We start from the raw sequence: 21,484 nt of genomic DNA, 5'->3' as shown, positions 1-21,484 counted from the left end.
CCCACCTGACACGTACGCATGAACAGTAACTTGGGTACTATTTCCAAACTTCTATTCTTTACCTTCCTTTTCTTTTATGCTTCTTCTTTCTTCTTCTTCTTATGTGCTCCATGGGCTTCTACACATGTATGAGGCTTAAACAAATAATGGATTGCATAGGTACCTTTTTTGGATTTCTATCTAAAGTTCTGGGTGAAGTTATAATCCATTTTGTCCTGTTTTTGTTTTTTATGGGTGTTAATATGTGGTTTATGATAAGTCTCCATGTCTATCTATCTTTTTGTTACTTCTTTTATTTGGGATTTAATATGCATTGCTCATTAAATCCAATCAAATGTTTATACATAAGAATCCTAGCCCAAAGAATCCAGAATGCAGCGCTTGTTGCTCTTCATTTCATTTGACTTTCAATTTTGGCAGTTTGTTTTGTAACATAGGCCCCACGACAATTCTTTCATCAGGAGAATTCCACTTGGAGGGTGTACTCTTCATTCTTCAGTCCAACACTCATTTCTGTCAAGTTTAAGGTATTATGTACTGTTTTTTTAACTTCAGCAGTTTCCCATATTTTTGTCATGATGGGGTATCACCATCATGCCTTTACTGCTCAAAATGGTATGACCATGATTACACACCAGCCACTCAAAATTTGAAACTAAATTAGGCACTGCCATTTTCACCAGAAATTGCTTGAATAGAGTTACATGTGACTCTGTTTTCTTTGGATGGAAGTGGCTCTCATCATTTCGGTCTATGTCATTAATTCTTTCAGGGGTCATGTTTTCCCGTTGTTTTGCACTTCTTATTGATTTTTTTAAAGTCCAAAAATCTAGAAATAACCCATCAGTGAAGTTTATAAGACAATTTTTGGCCATCTATTTACGGATTTTTTCTCTTTGATTTAATCTCTTTTCAGAGTTTTTTTGCCACCCATTGTTCGCTATATTCTGAGTCTCTCTCTTGCTTTCCTATTGAGATTGTTGACTAAAATCTAGGGGTGTCAACGGATCCACTTCGGATCGGATCCACCTATGTCTTAGCCACGATCCATTCAAATCCCTTATCGGTCGGATCGGATTCGGAGTGCTCACCCATCACCTTTTACTCCTTGGTTGAAGCTCCCAAGTATGCTATCATGAGGATTCCCTTCGTTGGTGAAATTTTTGTGCTTGCTCATGCAACATACCTAGAAGAAAAGGAAAAGCCTCCATATACAGACAATATTATTAATATTGTAACAACACGACACCAAACTCTTTCAAAGGGAACATGTAATTAAAATAGTTATCATGCCTATTTTGAAGGCCTTGGGCCTTTTTGATGATTTCTTGAGTATGTTATAACTCATTTTATGCAATCTATGCAGTTTTATGGCTCCAAATCATGGGTATGTTTGGACTTTCCACTTTTTTTAATTAACCTTGATCCTCTCACATCCATTTTTATGTACACTTAAATAGGGTTTTATGTACACTCAAATAGGGGTTCGGGGTTTGCGGTTCGCCCGTGCGAAGCACGGGGTTTTCTACTAGTATACTATATAGCAGAAGAGAAATTGGAGAATTATTGTCCATTTGACACGTCAGTGTGGATGATTTTTACTGTTTTTTACCCTCCCCACATATCTAACATCTATCTCTATGAGAAATTATTTGAGGGTAAAATCGTAATCTACATACGAAAATACCGACACGGGTATCTGTCTATAACAATTACGGGAAACATCCATTTTTATGTACACTTAAATAGGGTTTTATGTACACTTAAATAGGGGTTCGTGGTTCGCCCGTGCGAAGCACGGGGTTTTCTACTAGTATGCTATATAGCAGAAGAGAAATAATTATTGTCCATTTAACACGTCAGTGTGGACGATTTTTACCGTTTTTTTCCCTCCCCACATATCTAACATCTATCTCTGTGAGAAATTATTTGAAGGTAAAATCTTAATCTACATACGAAAATACCGACACAGGGTATCTGTCTATGACAATTACGGGAAAAAACTACCAAGAAGAGGTAAAGACATATGACAATGACAAAAGAACTACTTTATATTACATATACAGGACACTTGCAAAACATTGACGGATTCCGGGCACCTGAAGAGGAACAACAATTATGGAAACTTCTATCGATTGGAGGGCTAGGATCAGCCTATATCGATTGGAGGGCTAGGATCAACCTATGGAAATGATTTTACGAGCACAATCGATTGATGTTGTGTTCCATCACATGGACGGTTTGGAGCAACTTAACCCTCTAAAGATTGGAGGGTTCGGATCAATCGATGAAAATTATTTTTGGAGCACAACCTATGTAGGCAGTGGCCATCTAATGGACAATTTGGATCATCCTATGGTACGGGCCATATCGTACATTTTAATAAAGTGAGGAGTGCGATCATCAAAATACGGTGAGTAGTGCCATTATAAAATATGGTAGTGAGGACATTAGCACTATATATAATTTGAAACCATCGTTGTTATTTGGATGTTCCCGTGCGGGTCGGGTTCAACCCGAATTTGGGTTGGGTCGGGTTAAGCTTTTTCGCAAATCGGGTTGGGTTGGGTTGGGTTGGGAAAAATCAACCCGAATTGAAAATCGGGTCGAGTAGGGTTGGGCTCCCGGGCAACCCGACCCAACACGAAACCCGAATTTGGGTTCCATCACATGGACAGTTTGGATCATCCTATGATGTGGTCCGTACAGTTCTTTGTCAGCCCGTGCATCGCACGGGGTTTTTTACTAGTGTGTATATATATATATATATATATATATATATATATATATATAAAGAGAGAGAGAGAGAGAGAGAGAGAGAGAGAGAGAGTGTTCATACAACCTAGTGTAGATAACTTATCTACACCTTAGCTTAAAATGTAGGGGGGGCGCATATAGTCCAATTAGGTACTATGCTCCATAACAATCCTAGCTACACTAGATAATTAGCAAAAGAAGAAACCCGAGTTGAGTGTGAAACAAGGAAAAACCCAACAAGACCGATAGAAATACCCAACCATTGCATAGGAGCAGAGATTTCCCCACGTACAAAATTACTATTCACATCACATCCCCTTTGGTTAATGTATCAGCCATCTCCTTTTTGACTAGGAGGTTGTGACAAGAAGTCAGTTTTGGCATATTCCAGGCAGTGAAATCCCTTGTCTCATCGATGAAATTAGTGAACTGTCATGGCCCAAGAACTGGCCATTGATCCAAGCTAAATCATTGGATTAGTAACACGGTTGGATCCGAAAGTGTTATTCCACGATCTTGAAGATCGGATAGATCTGAATTTTTTTTTCACTTTTTTTATTTTTTTGTGTAAAATGATATATCTTTATGTATGTCACAAGCAAGGGGATGCATGAGCTCGATCAATTGCGAAATCACCGGATGATTCTTGCATTCAATATGAAATGATGAAAATGGAAGACACAGAAGAAAGATCAGCACTCTAATCTTCAAATTCCATAATCCTAGAGAAAAAATGAAGGATAAGGAGAAGAGCCAGTCTCTATCTCAATTTTTTCTCTAATGAGAATCTTTTTGAAAATTTCAATTTCAAACCTGTACAAATGAAAGGGAAAGAGGCTTTTATATAGGAAGCCCCTTATACAATAAATGACCATACTACCTTTAATGAAACAAAAAGACCATTAAGTACAATTAAGACAAAGTAAAATGACTATACAAGACACCTGCACTAAGGGGCCATGTAGGAGCTAATGTATATCAAGAGGATGCTCCTCCATCAATTAGTCGCCCATATCTAGCAGCGGCCTTCCACCATGATTGGTCGAATGTAGCCTCAAACCCATGAGAATAGCTCACACCTAGGGGTGTAAATGGATATTCAAAAATTCGATTACCGTCAGCATCCGAATCCGTTGAAAGTGAATATTATCCGAATCCGTTTCAAGCGGATATTATCTTAATCCGTTTATGAGATATCCAGCTCTTAGCCGATGCGAATCTGGTAAATGGTATATCCGATCCGTTTACAATCTGAATCCGAGAAGTAAATCCTTTTTCTTTATTATTAATAATATCATTAATATTTATTTTTAGTAATGACACACTATCTTTTGTTTTAAGAGAAAAGTGAATTTTCTTTTTAGGAAAAAAACAAAAGCAAAAAGTGTTTTGGGTAGGAAATGAAGTAATCTCTCATTTTAAGGGCATTCTTGGAGTTTGGCATGGCTTCTTTATGAAGCAGCAAATGTGGGTTGTAGGATAAAAGAGACAAATGGATGATGGTGGTTGAAAGAAGATGGCATAGCTTCTAGAGAATTCTAAAGCAAAAAGGCCATCTAGGTCATTGATGGTAAATGGACAGCTCAGATCAATTTTCCAACTTAGGGTTATATAAAAACTCAAAATGCAATTAAAAGAGGGGACTTCTAAGGTTAGCAAAGTGAAGAGAGGAGAAAGGAGGAGGCTGAGACACCATCTTCAGCATTCCTTGGTGCCTCTAACCCCACCAAAATCCACCGCCGCCCCTCCACCTTCTCATAGCCACCTCCATCACCGCCAGTCACCTCCATCTCTAACCCAATCCCCATCTCCATCCCCATTTCTCTTCATCTTCCACCATCAGCACTCCCACTTCCCTTCTCAAAATAGCCCAAAGCCATTCCATCACACACACACACAAAAAAACCAAAGACCACTACCAACACCATCATCTATCCCCACCGTCTCTCTCTCTCTCTCTCTCTCTCTCTCTCTCTCTCTCTCTCTCTCTCTCTCTCTGCCTTTGTTTTAAAAGGAAGAAGAGGATCTCATATATTTTAGGGTTTGAGAGTTAATTTTGTGAAGAGAAGGTAGAGGTCTGGTTTTAGGGTTTGGAAAATTCATTCGAGAAGTAAGAAGGAGAAGAAGATAAAGTGCCGCAATAAAATGTTCGAATTTACCGAATAAACGGATATGTATAATTTCCGAATTCGAACAATATCCGATGGATACGAATTCGGTAATAGATATTAAATATCCGTCGAATCCGAATCTGAATCCGAATTCGGATAGTGTATACTGTAATTGAATTCGGATATAGCCATATCCACTTCGAATTCGATCCGTTTACACCCCTATTCACACCTCCGAGTCGTTTTAATAATGGCTCCTCCCAATCGAACAGGAAATTAGTTCCCAGAATTTATATATCTGGTCATTAAGCTTTTGGGATTTTTTATTTCAAGAATCGATCGTGATTCCAAATTGGATTGTTCTTTCAAGAGTCGATCGTGACTCCAAATTGGGGCTTTTTGTTGTTGGAATCGTCACTCCAAATTGGGGGTGTTTTTTAAAACTCCGAATTAGGTTTTTTTGGCAACTCCAAATTGTGCTTTTTTGGGTTGTAAACAAAGATTGTTTTTGTGCTTGCCCACCATTGGATTTTTCTTTCTAATTTTTGGGTTCTTTGGTTTGTTGACACTTCGTGAATAATTTATGCATGTCTTGCATTCTTTTTCCTCGAAGATTTTCATTTACGTGTAATCTTCACATACTCGTACCTAGATTGCATGCTTCTTTTATATTGGACTTATTGCTTCAACCACCCTATATCTCTTTTCTTTCGTTACTTTTCCTATTTATATTTCACTCATGGAAAATTATAAAACATCAGAACTTCTGCATCAAATTGCATTTCAGAACCTTAAACAGTTAACGGATAAAATATTTGCAGATTTCATTCTTTTATAAAAAGTTGCATCGAATTGTATTTTGGAACCTTAAACAGTTAACGGATAAAATGTTTGCAGAGTCCATTCTTGTATGAAAAAGTTAGATGGGAGACATGAATAGTAACTAGAAAACACTATGAAAAGCAGGTAAACTTGCATTTTTCTGTGGAGGTCATTCTTTTATGGAAAAGGACTCTTCAATCCAGTCATCTTGCGACTTTCTGCCTCTCAAGATGTATCATCTCAATCTTTTCTATCTGAAAAGTTATCACATCTCACAAGTTTTTATAACACACTTTTTGAGTATTTTTTTCTGATCTTTACCTTATTTTCTTTTTCCATTTGAATTGCAATTTACTCACTGTTTTTTTTTTTTTTTTTGAATGGCAATTTACTTACTGTTGTATCAGCTTTTCCATGTGGATGCAGGAAGAGAAATAGAAAAGAGCCTAGGAATTGTGAAGTTTTCCGAACTTGGAGTATGCTTCTGTTTTGTTTTGTTGTATTCCTTATCATTATATTTTGTAGGGTAACTTCTTTTCATTTTCTTACATGCAAAAAAGGTGGGGCATGCTCCAATAAAACATCTCTTTTTGGTTTGATTGATTGCAGGTCCTTTCCATGACTTTGCATCTATCTGTTCACCTACATGTCTTGAATCGTCATAAATAGGTGAGAAATGTTTTTTGGACTCTTGGATTGGTAATTTCTATTTGGATAGTTTTTCAATACATTATTGATCTGATTATTGCGTTTTATTTTGGAGTATTTAACACATTTTAGTGATACAAATCTGATCGCTGATAGGACTCTACTTGTTCCAGTCGAAAGCAAATAGTCCCACATTGGATAAGTGAAATAGATGAGAAAGGGTTATAAGGGAATGGGCACCCTCCCTCTAATGGCTAGCTTTTAGGGATGAGTTCTATGTGGTTAAATTCCCTACAATGATATTGTTTTGGGGCCAATTCAAGATGTGCAACCTCAAGGAGTAAAATGTACTTTTTTTGGACATCATCTTCAACTTTTTATAGTTCAATGCACTATTCATTCATGAATTATAGAGAATGACATCAAATTGAATGTTATTGAAATTGCTTTGGGTCTAACTCAAGTAACAATTTTTCCGAAAAGAAGAAGCTAATTTGGCAACAGTGAAAGAGTAAGAACCCACTGCGCCAATTTTATATGAACTTCCCACAAATTATGCAGAAATGCAAGGCCTTTTAATAGATGGGCATGACTCAACAAAGCTGATTGCTGTCATTCGTGATGATTTTCACTAGATCAACAGTTAGATCTTTTGCCGCACTGCATGACTTTAGGTAATGTAGACCATTCTTTTTTGTTTTTTTCCCTTTGACTCGTGCTTAGGTCTATTACCCATTTGTCCCTTATTTGCATTTGCTCTTACCTCTTATTTGTACAATGATTGAGTTCACCATCAATTTTAATCAAGTGGTTGTGTATGCCATAGAAATGTGCCATGCTGGCTGCAGATTTCTCCCTCAAATGAAGCTACCAAGTTTCTTTTCCTTTTTAATTGACTAGGGGGCTTAGTTTTGTTTCGTACCAACTGCCATTACAGGACAGGCATTCGGTGTTGTTGATATGTTTTTGACAATCTCTTAGTTTTGTAAAAAAATCCCCCCTAATTGTGGAGACATGGACTTCATTTATTTATGTTTTCCCTGCTTCTAACATAAGTTTGTGAACTCTATTTATCATTTAATTTTGATGACCAAGTCTCTGTTGATGCTTTCAAAGGAATCACTGATGAAGATGCTGCCAAAGTTGTTGCTGGTTTCGCTCCCAAGCTTTCAGAAAGAAATGCTTCAATACCACAAGTGAAGAAGCTGTACAGACTTTTCTGTGTGTAGACTTTTGAATTTGACTGCATGCCAGTTATCACAAATAACTTTCTGTTTCTGTATTAGAAATATCACTCTTTTGTTCTAATGCTTTTAGGCATCTGTATTTCCCACTCATATCTTTTTTAACGAATGCAAACCTTTTTTCATTAAAACAGAGTTTTTAAAGCATACTTGCTATTGGAGGAACTGAACAGTGTCATTAGAAGGATTGGCCAGGGGCGATGCCAGAAATTTTGCACAAGGGGGGCAAAAATTATAGTAATTTTTTTATCTATCTTAAAATTAAGATAGAAAAAATTTCTATCTGAAATTTTGCACGGGGGCAAAAATTATAGTAAATTTTGCACAAAAAAGGGAGATAAAAATGGTAAAATTAAAATTTTAAACTTATTTTCTATCTTAGGGATGATTGGAAAGGGGGGCATATTTTAAAAAAAAGGGGTAATGATAAAAAAATATTAAAACATGAAGGTATATTTTTTTTTTCCAAAAAATTAAGGGGGGCAATTGCCCCCCTTTCCTCTCATGTGGCATCGCCCCTGGGATTGGCAATGGGTAAAAGCTAATGGCAAGCTGAAAATTGCATAGCAAACATTGGATTGACTATGGTGTAACCACCATCTACCACAAGGTTGTGACCACTCACATACTTGGACTCATCACTTCCCAAATAGAGAGCAGCATTAGCAATGTCTTCTGCTTTAAGATAGGCTCCCTTAAGATTAGCAGGGACCTCCATTGCCTTCTCAAGCTCTTCACCCTTTGCAGGAAAAAATCCCTCAAGCAAAGGGGTTACCACACCATAAGGAGAAACACAATTTACTCTAACACCAAACCAACCGAGCTCAACAGCCGCTTTCTTCGTGAGCCCCACCACCGCATGCTTCAAGCATGTATAGGCATGAGTAATGTTCCCACTTATGACTGAAGCAACACTAGCTGTACTAATTATGCTGCCTCAGCGAGCTGGGATCATGACCCGAGCAGCGTGCTTGATACCTGTTTGAAGTATAAATGATCAAATAACACTAACTCTAACAGGTTAAGCTTTTGGAATAATTGGTTGTTTCAAAATACCCAAGAAAACGCCTGGTAGATTCACACTAAGTACTCTTTCGAAGTCCGCCTTCTCATTGTTAGTAATGCTTTGCTTGTACGGGTCTACGATGCCTGCATTGTTGAACATAATGTCGAGCTTCCCATACTTCGAAATGACACTATCGATAGCATTTCGGACGTGTTCTTCATCTGAGACATCACAGTGGATGAAGGAATCAGGGGAGGCGAGGTCTTTGCTAGCTAATCGGCCCAATTCGTCTTGGACGTCGGCTATGACCACTTTGGCTCCGTGCTGGTGGAACAATTTGGCCGTGCATTCACCGATCCCGCTTGCTCCGCCAGTGATCAGCGCCACCTTACCTTCTAGTCTATAGGACAAAGTCAATATTGTTTGAGAAAAATAATCAGTTTAGAGAATCTAGTGACAACCCAAATAGGAAAATCTGTGTAAGCATTAAAGAAGAGAATACATGGGATTAACACTTTGGCAAAAGCCATTGAGAGATATTGCTAAAATAAAATTCTCATCCGAAGTGTTCTACTCCTGGTCCTGTCTCATTTTATTAGAGCATCTCTAGGAGGTTTTGAATTTCATCAAAGAGGCAACTTTGGTGAGTTTTGCTAGGCCGGATTAAGAAAACAGCAATGCTAATATCATATATGCAATCCATCGATGTTGTGAAGGGCAGATTGATGGTGGCTTGATGGAAGAATATTATCTTTCCAGAATAAAATATGTAAAATGCCACTCAAAAAACAAAATAAAATAAAGGGAAATGTTAGCAGCACTACTGTATTTGATGAGGGCACTCCTCACTTTATTTCGGGAATTCGAGAATTCAATTTTTTTTTAAAATAATATGGTATTCTTTCGAAATTTTGGCCGAAATTACCGAGTATGCTCAACCAAAATTTCAGTCTCCACTTGTATTTAATTAAAAAAATACAAGAAAGTATGGTTGAAACAAGAAAGTATTCTTGGTGTATATACAAATTTGGTAGAACCACTTGTATTTACCGAGTATTCTTGGTGTATATACAAATTTGCACCGAGAAAGTATTTAATAAAAAAAGCATATCTTGAAATATATTATATTTTTGTGGGCATTATAGAACAGATACGAAAGGGAGAGAAGTATCTTATGTTCAGACGAAAATGATCAGCGTTAATCATTTTCATTTTCGTGGAATCTGAATTCCGTCCATTAAAAATCTTACAACTGATTCTCATATTGTGTAGTGGTGATTTAATAGCTTCGTATTGTGGAGGGGTGAATTGAAGGAGGTTAAAAGCAGCAAGTAGTGATTCTCATACTGTCTAGTGGTGATCAACATTCCCTATTCTTTTGAGAACATGATGGGGTTAATTTTGAAAACTACTCTAAGGCCTAAGCATAGGATCCTAACCATGGCAGACTGAATATTTTGGTGTTCGATGTGGGTCATGGCTATACTTATTCTGGTCATCCATTATGAACAGTCTTGATTGAATGCTTAAGATCACTTCCAATAACTATTAATGATTCACTACAATGAACTGTTTATGACTGGAATGCTGAAACTGTTGTCCACGTAAAATGGATGTAAAACAAATTGAGTTTTTATATGATGGCCGACAGGGTAATTTACAAGGGCCACCTAGCCCTTGCTATTTTGACGGTCAGGCATCATATAAATTCTCAAACAAATTTTACACCTATTTTTAAGTGTAAAAATAGGTATAAAATTTGTTTTACGCAAGAAAATGGAGACTTTTTTACCACTATAATCTCATTGTCCCTTCTACCCTGTTGGGTTTGTTCCACAATTTTGAAAGAAAATGAAATGATTAGGGCTTATTTAGAGGGATATCATCATAAATGGAAGGTCCCTCTAAACAAAACTTGAACCGGGCTGGTTCAAGTTGTTTTTCTCATGTATAAACAAATGATAAATTATATGGTGCTCAAGTGTCAATTCCCGTGTCGGTCGTATGATAAAAGTACCACCCTTGATGTTTGATCCAACAACAGCCTCCTAAAAAGTGAGCTGCTATTGGATCAAACATCAAGGGCAGAACACCCTCATGGGACTTGATGCTCGGGCACCATATAAAAACTCATAAACAAATAGTAGAAAAATAGATGCAAGGGCACCCTTGCATAAAGAGCCGAGGAGCAATTCGGCCGGGTTGGGTCGAGTCGAGGTCAACCCGACCCAACCCCAACCCAGGATAGTATTATTTCAACCCTTAACCCTACTCAAGTCAAACCATGGGCCGATGAAGGTCAACACTAACCTAACTCACCTCTAAATACCTCAACTGTAAACGTGCCTATCTGAGCCGATTTGAAAAATCGGGTTGGGTTGGGTTCGAGTTAGATAAGGGAATAAAAGAAAAAGAGGAAGTCTAAACTGAAAGGCACCCCCTGCAAAAAGGGGGTGAAAGGTTGGCGCACATCACATCTTGTTCGACTTTTCAACCATTATTAATGCAGGATGGTGATGTGCAGCCAATGAGTATATCCTACTGAGGCATGCAAAAATCAACAACTCAGACCATGTCTGGCTGCCTGGATTTTTTTTTTTTTTTCATGATAAATTAGTGTCTCCAAGGGGTAAGAGACGGGTGGGGTGGGTGGGAGAAGGGGAGATTTGAGAGGGCACGAATGAGATGAGGGTGAGGAGTCCAAAAAAATGAGGAAATGATTTTTAGCCACTTCTCAGCACTTGGAGACATTATTTCCTTATTTTTAGTCACTTCACCTTCCCTACCCATCTTTCATGGAAACACTAATTTATCATAAAAACATGGTAGCCAAACATGCCCTTAGAGACATCACTGGGACATCTTTTTTTTTTAATCATAATTGATCAAGGATCTAAAATCATCTGATGAGGGAGGGAAGAAGGGTAGTAAGCAAGATTTGTGATGGCCAACAATATTCATAGGCCCAATCTTTTACATATGGCCTTGTGATGAGCACATGACGTATTTTCCTATCGATCAATACCATTGATCTGATGAGCCATCACAGGGCAACCAAGTGGGTTCAGGTTTAATGCCAAACAGAGATCTCATTTGAAAGATAAGAGATGCAAAATGAAATGACTTAAAAAAACATCTCAAATAGGGGTGTAAATGGATATTCGAAAATTCGATTACCGTCCGCATCCAAATCCGTTTATAGCGAATATTATCCGGATCCGTTTCAAGCGGATATTATCCGAATCCGTTTATGAGATATCCGGCTCTTAGCGGATGCGAATCTGGTAAATAGTATATCCAATCCGTTTAACATCCGAATCTGAGAAGTAAATCCTTTTTATTTATTATTAATAATATCATTAATATTTATTTTTAGTAATGACACACTATCTTTTGTTTCTAAAAGAAAAGTGAATTTTCTTTTTAGAAAAAAAAAAACAAAAAACAAAAAGTGTTTTGGGTAGGAAATGAAGTAATCTCTCATTTTAAGGGCATTCTTGGAGTTTGACATGGCTTCTTTATGAAGCAACAAATGTGGGCTGTAGGATGAAAGAGACAAATGGATGGTGATTGAAAGAAGACGTCATAGTTTCTAGAGAATTCTAGAGCAAAAAGGCCATAGTCATTGATGGTAAATGGAGTTAAAAGAGGGGACTTCTAAGGTTTGCAAGGAGAAGCAAGAGAGAGGAGAAAGGAGGAGGCTAAGACACCATCTTTGGCATTCCTTGGTGCTTCCAACCCCACCAAAAATCCACCGCCGCCCCTCTCCACCTTCTCATAGCCACCTTCATCACCGCCAGTCACCTCCATCTCTAACTAAATCCCCATCACCATCACCGCAGTCACCTCCATCTCTAACTCAATCCCCATCTCCATCCCCATTTCTCTTCATCTTCCACAATCAGCACTCCCACTTCCCTTATTCAAAATAGCCCAAACCCATTCCATCATATACATAAAAAAAAAACCCAAAGACCACTACCAACACCATCATCCATCCCCACCGCCTCTCTTTCTCTGCCTTTGTTTTAAAAGGAAGAAGAGGATCTCATATATTTTAGGATTTGAGAGTTAATTTTGTGAAGAAAAGGTAGAGGTTTGGTTTTAGGGTTTGGAAAATTATTCGAGGAGTAAGAAGGAGAAGAAAGATAAAGTGCTGCAATAAATTGTTTGAATTTACTGGATAAACGGATATGGATAATATCCGAATTCGAACAATATCCGACAGATACGAATTCAGTAATAGATATTAAATATCCGTCAAATTCGAATCCGAATTCGTATAGTGTATACTGTAATCGAATTCGGATATAGCCATATCCGATTCGAATTCGATCCGTTTACACCCCTAATCTCAAAGAACATTCTTTAGGGAAGTGAAATATTTTCCTCCTTTCTTACTTGGGAGAGCCCCTTCTAGTGAATGTATGACTACTATTCTACACTAGTCGGGGCTGCCCCTGGTAAAAGAAGAGATGAATATATCATTTCCCTTCCCTTAACATGCTTGATCAGAGGTGTAGAAGCATTCAATGAGAATGCACCCAAGGGAATTAGGCCAAAAGACCTCCCTCTCTCTCTCTCTCTCTCTCTCTCTCTCTCTCTCTCTCTCTCTCTCTCTCTCTCTCTCTCACACACACACACACACACACACACACCAAAGCATCACCGGTGGTGCAACTCGGTTTGGTTGGATTGGGTTGAGGCCAACCATTGCCCAACCTGAGATAGCATTCCCTCAACCCTAACCCAACCCAATCGAAGGCTCGAGTCGAGGATGGTCAACCCTAACTCAACCCATCTTACCTGTTTTTTCCCAAATTGGGTCGGGTTTGGTTCAAGTTCACCTAGGGCCAAACATAAAAATACAAGAAAAAAAACTTAATCCTAAAAAAAACACAATAAAATTAGAGAACGAAGGTCAGGTTCAGGTCTAGTCAGGTTACCAAGGTCTCAACTCTAACCTAATCTGAATTTAAATCGGTTTGGACTTTCCCAACCCTAACCCAACCCAACTCAACCTAACCCGAAGATGTGCCAACCCAACCCGAGCCAAAATCGGTTTAAACCCGTCGGGTTCGGGTTGAACCCAACCCAAGTTGCACTCCTAGTTTCACCCCTCCTCTCCCACATGCGTCTCACGTGCTCCTCTACCCCCAAAAGCTTGGTGACTAACATTTGATAATGACATAGTATGTAACCTTGAGAACTAAGCCGGCAGCTTTTGCTTCTGAACTCCAACTCAAATTGCTTGTTCCATGGCGTCTCCCTCTCTTTCTCCCTCAATCTATCTCCTATTTCTCTTCTCTCTACTGACTTCAACATTCACACTTTCCTGGGCTTTCCATAATCAATCCCCTGAGATTGAAATTCTAGCTCAGGACTTGCTAAAATCGGCGAGAGAGCCCGAGTTCTTTGAATGGATGAAGAGAATAAGAAGAAAAATTCATGAGAATCCGGAGTTGGGTTTTGAAGAGTATAAGACTAGTGAGTTGATCAGATCAGAGCTTGATTTGATTGGAATTAAGTATTCGTGGCCGGTCGCGAAAACTGGTGTTGTTGGGGCAGTTGGGTCTGGTCAATACCCTTGGTTCTCTCTCAGAGCAGATATGGATGCTCTTCCCTTGCAGGTATTTTTCTAGAAATTCTACTTCTCACATTCTATCAACCCTTTTTCAGTATAAAAGAATCTATAACATTTAGATGGTTCATGTACTAAATTTAGCCTCAGTCTCGATTGTAGTGCAACCAAAGCAAATATGTGGGAATTCATGTGTGCCTACTGATGGCATAGGATTGACATAGGAGAAATTTAGTTTGGTGTTTTTTTTATATGAATGGAGGAAAAATTTAATAATGATGTGGTGTTGGTGATAAGCACCCAAAATACATGGGCTCGGATCGGAATAACATCGCTAGCAGTTGGTTTACTCACTAAGAATCATCATACTTAATAATGATGTGACGTTAGTGATAAATAGAGCACACCACCTGTTCGAGGTAATGTTCAACTTGGATCAGTCCCATGCTTCCCTTGTTCGTCAACACTTATGATTATAAGAAAGTGGTGTTGTAGTTGTTGGGACCCGGGTAGAACCCACCCTTAAAAGGTGGCTGTTAAGGGGAGGGTGCCCAAGTTCTTATAAGCCCATTCACATCCATTAATTTTTTCCAATGTGGGATCTTTGCTTCAACAGTGGTGAAGAATCCATACACCATAGCTTCTGTTGTAAACACTATACACCTGATCATTCCTCTTTTTTTTGAGCCATGTTGCGAAATCCGACAGGAAGAACACGGATCCGATCAGACGCAAAGAAGTAAAATGGAACAAACCATAAGATGCATACACCGTGATTTTACTTAACTTGGCCAAAATGCCTACATCCATGCTTGAGAATACAATCTTCTACTGCAAGAAAGCAAAAGTACAAGGATTACAATGGATTAACCAGAAAAACTGTAACCCTTTCCCCTTGTCCTCTCAACAAGACAGTACAAAAAATTAAACCAAGAGACAACACCCTCTCAATTTCTCAACACTAGAGAAAATCAAAGAGAACACCCTTTCTTTTCTCACTCCCCCACTCACGTATCTCTCTCTCTCTCTCTCTCTCTCTCTCTCTCTCTCTCTCTCTCTCATATATATATATATATATATATATATATATATATATATATATATATATATATATATATATATATATATATATATATATAAAGGGTTCCTGCGCTCGAGCACAGAAACAGGCGTGGACCAGATTGGGGGGGGGGGGGGGGGGGGGGAGAGATCCAAAGCATTCATTTGATGGGCCCTTTCATGGATAGGGTGTCCACCAAAAATCAGCTCCATTGGATCACCATAGGGTGTCCATTTGTGGGGTTAAAAATGGGCAGATTTGTGGACAAACAGTATCTGTCCATTTTCTCCCCCACAAATGGACACCCTAAGAGGGTCCAATGGAGCTGATTTTTGGTACACCCCCGATCCATGATGGGGCCTGTCAAATGAATGCTTAGGATCATCCCCCAATGTGGCCCCACCCCTGTTTCCAGGACTCGAGTGCAGATAAGCTATCTGAGCTCGAGCGCAGGAACTCCTCTCTCTCTCTCTCTCTCTCTCTCTCTCTCTCTCTATATATATATATATATATATATATATATATATATATATATATATATATATATATATAATTTCAACCCTTAGCCCCAAGACTTAATTCTAGTCTAACTAGGAGACCCTGAGAGTAACTCTTCTCTTTCTCTCCTAGTCCAACTAGGTATTATGCTCCATAACAATCCTACTTACACTAGATAACTAGCAAAAGGAGAAACCCACGTGGAGTGGAGAAGAAGACAATACCCAACAAGACAGATAGAAGTACCCCCCATTAAACTGAAACAGCAACCAGTACATATGGGTGTCACACATATTAAGGACTGTTCACACCCCTTTTGGCTAATATATCAGCCATCTCCTTGTTGCTCCACTGGCTGTGACAAGAAGCCAGTAATGGCATATTACAGGCAGTGAAATCCCTTATCTCGTTAATGAAATTAGTGAACTGCCATGGCCCAAACAACTGGCCATTGATCGAAGCTAAAACATTGGATTATTCTCCCTAATTAGCAGTGTCTTTCCACCTTGATGGGTCGGACACAGCCTTAAACCCATGAGAATAGCTCACACCTGTGCTTCGTTTGAATAATGGCTCCTCCCAATCGAACAGGAAATTGGTTCCCAGAATTTATATATCTAGTTATGTTAAATTTGTTATATTCTTGTGAACATTATCTGTTTTTGAATTTGCTATCCGTATGAGTTTCTGATCCCTTGAAATACTGACCCTTTGATAGGAGCTGGTAGATTGGGAGCACAAGAGCAAGTACAATGGTAAGATGCATGCATGTGGTCATGATGCTCATGTAACCATGCTTCTTGGGGCAGCTAAACTTCTTCAACGCCGAAAGGATGAACTGAAGGTAAGTCAATAGCACTTTGCCAATTTGCTTCTTATTTAGAAGCATAAACTTTTTGCATCACCCTACTCTTTTGTCATTTCTTGCATGAAGCTTTCGCAGTTTTCTGCTTGATTTCCATCTTCCTATTCATTTTGGGAAAAACTAATTGAAATAGCTTCCCTTGTTCAATTTAAAGGGTACGGTAAAGCTCGTTTTCCAACCGGCAGAGGAGGGCAAGGGTGGTGCTTACCATATGTTACAACAGGGTGCTCTTGAGAATGTACAGGCCATTTTTGGATTACACGTCGAGCCCTCTCTGCAGACTGGTGCCATTGCTTCAAAGCCAGGTCCTATCCTTGCTGCATCCGGGCGTTTCGTAGCAACAATTCAAGGGAAAGGTGGGCATGCTGCAATACCACACAAAACCAGAGATCCAATTCTTGCAGCGTCTTTTGCGATCCTTGGCCTCCAGCAGCTTGTATCTCGAGAATCAGATCCTCTGGAGGGCAGAGTAAAGTTCCTCCCTTATTTTTGCAAATCTCTTAGCTTAAGGTGTTTGGGTTTGTGGTTGCCACTGCACATTAACTCCATTTCAACCCCTTAAAACTGTTGTTATCCATATCTTCTGCTTCAGTCACTTAAACATCCAACATTAAGTTAATATCACTCAACCTTGCATTTTCTTCTAATATTTGTTCTTGTATCTCTTACGAACTGAAATTATTTATGGAAGGATGGAAAATTAATTTTGAGCTGCAATCTCAAAACTCAATAAACACAAACCTTGCATTTTCTTATATTTTTTCTTACTAACTGGAATTATTTATGGAAGGATGAAAAATTAATTTTAATGGGTAATCTAAAAAACTGAATAAACCATAGTAACTCGAAACTCCTTGGGCGGGTGGGAAACTTGTTTCCCCTAAAACACGTTTTGGAAATGTTTCCGAAATGTTATTAATAAAACTTAGGGAAACGTTTCCGAAAAGCATGGAAAACACATGGGATAAGAATCATAAGATACTAGTGGAAACAAGTGTGAAACATGTGAGAAACATATGGAAAACTCATAGAAAACGTATATGAAATGCGTGGGAAACATGTGTGAAACTTACACAAATCGTTTTGTAAAAAAATAAAAACCAAAAAAATTGTAGAATAGATATAAAAAGGGAAAACAATAGCATATATTGTAATAAGAAATAAAAAATAAAATATTCAAATAGAAATGTGAAATTAACAAATTTTGGTGTGTTTCCCACACAATCCTTCGACTACCGGGTCACTGGGAGTCGAAGGATTGTTTTGGTCATCTTAGACTAACTATATGAAGAGATATCAAGCACTTCCATGATATCTTTGTAGAAGGAATGAGGTATGAGTCTATTCAGGAGAGAGAATTCACTTTTGGTCATGTTTGTTATAGATGATAGTGGAGATGGAAGAGAACTAGATTAAATTGATGAATGTTTTGTTATTTGATCATCTCATGTTTGTTATAGGTGATAGTTGATTAATTCTAAGACTTATTAGTTTGTTAAATGAATACCATATTTATATTGTTACCAATTATGATTGTGATCAATAATTTTTATATGCATGTACGTGTCACCATGTTGCCATGTCAGATAATCGTATCCGTGTCAAAACTTGACATGAATCCGCATCCACAAAGCACAATTATATATACTTTCTATTTTAGCCTTGTCCTCGTTTCTAAATTTTGCGGGTTTGCCGTGTCCAACATTCCGTGTCTATATCGACACGTGACACTCATGTCCGTGTCCACAAATCACAATATTTCTCTATCGTTTCTGAAATGTTTCTATTGCATTGTTCATTCGATTTTATATCATTTTCCCGTTTCTCGTTTTCCCTCTATTTTTTTTCATTTGGTTTTCCATTTCTGTTGCATGTTTTGCTTCCCGAATTCATTTCCCACCCTAGTAACTATGGAATAAAGTAACAGTATTAAGAAATAAGCTTATGTAACACATGGATGTAGATCTCTCAGATGCACCAACCAATGCCCTGGATTCTATGCATATAGGAGATGATACCATGTAATTGTGGTAAACAATGGATGGTAAGATCCATTTAGACTTGCCACATAAATAACAAATTAAACATGGCATGAACAGTTAAGCATAGAACTATTTTCATCATGTTTGAAATTTTCAGATCCGATACCATCTTTTCTCTGTCTAAAAAGATGATGTTAGCTTCATAAATTGGCAAAACTTAACCCGGACCTTTTCATAAAATTAATAAATTTAGGCTGTGCTGGTTTTGGAGATTTGAATCCAAAAGTGATTATTGGACTCAAAATTAAATGCGATTATGAGTCCAATAATCACTTTTGGACTCAAAATCGATTGTCAAAATCCAAAGTGAACAGGGCCTTATTGTAGTGGAACTATAGTTTCAATCCGTGGAAATATTTTTCTTCATAACAATTTTACTTTATTTAGGTCCAGTAACCCCAAGAGTCACTTCTGCATGTATTCTGTTCCAAATACAGGTGGTCTCTGTTGGGTTCATAGATGGTGGAGAAGCACACAATGTTATCCCAGAGTCTGTCAAATTTGGAGGAACTTTTAGGAGCATGACATCTGAAGGCCTCTCCTTTCTTTCAAAAAGGATCAAAGAGGTACTACTAACATTTATCTGCAAATAGTCATTATTATTTCAGGTCTTTGGATCTAGGAGGAGTAGATTGCCACCCTATCTGTATTCACCTGTTCATTTATAAGGAAAGAGTTGCTGAAACCACTGTTTAACTCGGATTATAACTTGCAACTTGGCCAACATGAAAAGGAGTCTACTTGGGCAGATCAATGATTTTTACAGGGTCAATTTTTCATTAACTTGGCCAGATCAAAGGAGTTTTTAATTGCATTGTGAGGCAAAACTCGGACTTGGCCATGGTAAACTGAGTCTACTCAGCAAGCCGGCGATTCACTCGGGGAGATTTCTGCATTCATTTCACTCTGATAGGCCCATAAAATTTGCCAGAAACATATGGGTGGCACCTTTCAGATTATATACATCTGATGTTTCCATGTTTCTCTTAACAGATCATAGAGATGCAGTCAGCAGTGCACCAGTGCAATGGTAGTGTAGACTTCATGGAGAAGGAACTTATACCGTATCCAGCTACCGTGAATGACAAATCAATGTACGAGCATGCAAAGAAGGTCGGGGAGGGCCTCCTTGGAGAAGCCAAGGTGCACTTGAGCCCGGTGTCCATGGGAGCAGAGGACTTCAGTTTCTATTCGCAAAAGATGCCCAGTGCCATTTTCTGGGTCGGTGTAAGAAACGAAACTCTCAGTTCAATCCATCCATTGCACTCCCCACACTTCTTTCTTGATGAAGAGGTTCTTCCAATTGGCGCAGCACTTCATGCTGCTGTTGCACTCACTTACTTGGATGGCCATAAAGATGAATTCTAGCAAGTATGTAGCCTCTGCTCTTTTCATCATTTGTAAGTTCTCTTTTATATAACAGATGATACTTTTTAAATCAACAGTTTATGAGACTTTTCCCCATATTATATGCACACCCAAATGCGTCTTGTTGTACTGGGTTCCGTAAGGAGAAAAGAGGAAGCCTCTCAACTAATGGACATGTTTCCATTACAAAAGAAATAATTACAGTTACAGCATCATAATTCTCTGAGATTTTGTGAAGATGATACTATAGGATTGTTTTCATGATCTATAATAGTAGTTTTGTCTTGTATTGAAGGTTTCAGAGCATTTGATCTTGTTTCCTAGTGAAGATATGTTAAACCCCATTTTGTAGATGGCCAAAATTTGTTGCTCTCTGCTTACCACAAAAATGGTCATTTCCCTTTGTGATTTTATCCTTCTAGTGTCAGGAACCACATTTTATTACACTAATTCATGAGATGTCTGTAAGGACTCCCCATTATTGCGTAGTCAAACAACTAAATAAACTAGCTTGTATCAATTGCGCATTAAGGCTATGTTTGGCAATATCCAATGGAATATTTTTTCATTGTGGCCAAACATGGCCTAAATGTAATTATTGATTGGTGAATGCTCTTTCTTTTTTCATGGTGGCCATACATGGTCTAAATGTAATTATTGATTGGTGAATGCTCTTGTTTACACCCATTTTCGAAATTAAGATCAGTCTCATGAGATGGAACCATTCATTGGTTATTGATTCTTTGGAATTATGACAGTTATCTGCCAACAGTCATTTTCCCAAAAAATAAGGTTGATGATAGTTATTCTCAACTCGTTAGAATTTGAAATTTAAAATTGGGAGCTGACAGTTATGACATATTTCCTCAAAGGCCAAGAGGAGTTATAGACAGTTGCAATAGAAATCTATATAAAAGGATGACTGCATTCAAAGACAAGGCCTCAGAACCAATACAAAACATGTCTTGATTTATATTAAATTTATCTTAAATTTTCCATAGATTTTTACTGTTAGTTGTAATTTTACTTAATAGCATGAAGTCTAGAAGGAATTGATTCATCCACATAGTTGAGCATTTCCTCTTAATTTCTGTTCTATATACACACATTGTTCCCTGCCTGTGCTTTTCTGTTGATTAATTGACTGAATATCTATCTACTTCGACCTTGTTATTTGCAATCCTTGCTTCTGAATTTAGGCTTTGTTTTTTGGTAATTAATTTAAAAGTCCTTTGTTTCAGAAGGTATTAAGTGCCCAAGGAAGGTCTCTTTGATATTCTGTAATGCAGGATGCCTGGTCCCCAATGCTATTCCAATATCAATGAAATATGTCAATTTTTAAAAAAAAATTAAGTGCCCAAGGAAGTAGTGGAGCTCTCCACCTCTTCTCAGCTGCCCAAAAATTCAATCCCAGGGGACGGATTGATTACCTCTTAGAATTGAATTTTGGAAAATTAACATCACTCTTCAGGCATGCCCGCG

At 38.2% G+C, this 21,484-nt stretch overlaps 1 protein-coding gene, 1 long non-coding RNA gene and 1 pseudogene across 3 annotated transcripts; 2 read left to right on the top strand and 1 right to left on the bottom strand.

Moving 5' to 3' along the window:
• Positions 1-429: 429 nt before the first annotated feature.
• Positions 430-7,660, top strand: LOC143864045 (uncharacterized). 2 transcript variants are annotated; one of them, XR_013241062.1, is made up of 4 exons: positions 430-527; positions 6,098-6,166; positions 6,300-7,012; positions 7,455-7,660. It is a non-coding gene; the product is annotated as an uncharacterized LOC143864045 (long non-coding RNA). The 2 variants fall into 2 exon arrangements; XR_013241061.1 differs by having other exon boundaries at positions 6,300-7,660.
• Positions 7,661-8,123: 463 nt separating this feature from the next.
• On the bottom strand, positions 8,124-12,398 carry LOC143863387 (secoisolariciresinol dehydrogenase pseudogene; annotated as a pseudogene).
• Positions 12,399-13,751: 1,353 nt separating this feature from the next.
• On the top strand, positions 13,752-20,291 carry ILR1 (Peptidase M20/M25/M40 family protein). The gene is made up of 5 exons (XM_077374407.1): positions 13,752-14,218; positions 16,446-16,571; positions 16,747-17,061; positions 19,072-19,200; positions 19,628-20,291. Exons 1-5 carry the CDS (start codon positions 13,847-13,849, stop codon positions 20,000-20,002), a joined length of 1,317 nt encoding a protein of 438 aa, XP_077230522.1. The 5' UTR covers positions 13,752-13,846; the 3' UTR covers positions 20,003-20,291.
• The last annotated feature ends 1,193 nt before the right edge of the window (positions 20,292-21,484 follow it).

Source organism: Tasmannia lanceolata, unplaced genomic scaffold (assembly GCF_043159265.1).
Source record: "Tasmannia lanceolata isolate RefF3 unplaced genomic scaffold, GAP_Taslan_0.1 ptg000044l, whole genome shotgun sequence".
In the NCBI taxonomy this organism is placed as follows: Eukaryota; Viridiplantae; Streptophyta; class Magnoliopsida; order Canellales; family Winteraceae; genus Tasmannia; species Tasmannia lanceolata.
Note: the sequence above shows the minus strand (reverse complement) of the source record. Positions and strands in the feature narration are given on the sequence as shown.

Bases quoted from the DNA above. Each gene is read 5' to 3' on its own strand.
- ILR1 (XM_077374407.1), top strand. From the start codon at position 13,847: ATGGCGTCTCCCTCTCTTTCTCCCTCAATCTATCTCCTATTTCTCTTC. The intron at 14,219-16,445 runs GTATTTTTCTAG...ACCCTTTGATAG, and splicing joins TGGATGCTCTTCCCTTGCAG to GAGCTGGTAGATTGGGAGCA. The intron at 17,062-19,071 runs GTAAAGTTCCTC...TTCCAAATACAG, and splicing joins CAGATCCTCTGGAGGGCAGA to GTGGTCTCTGTTGGGTTCAT.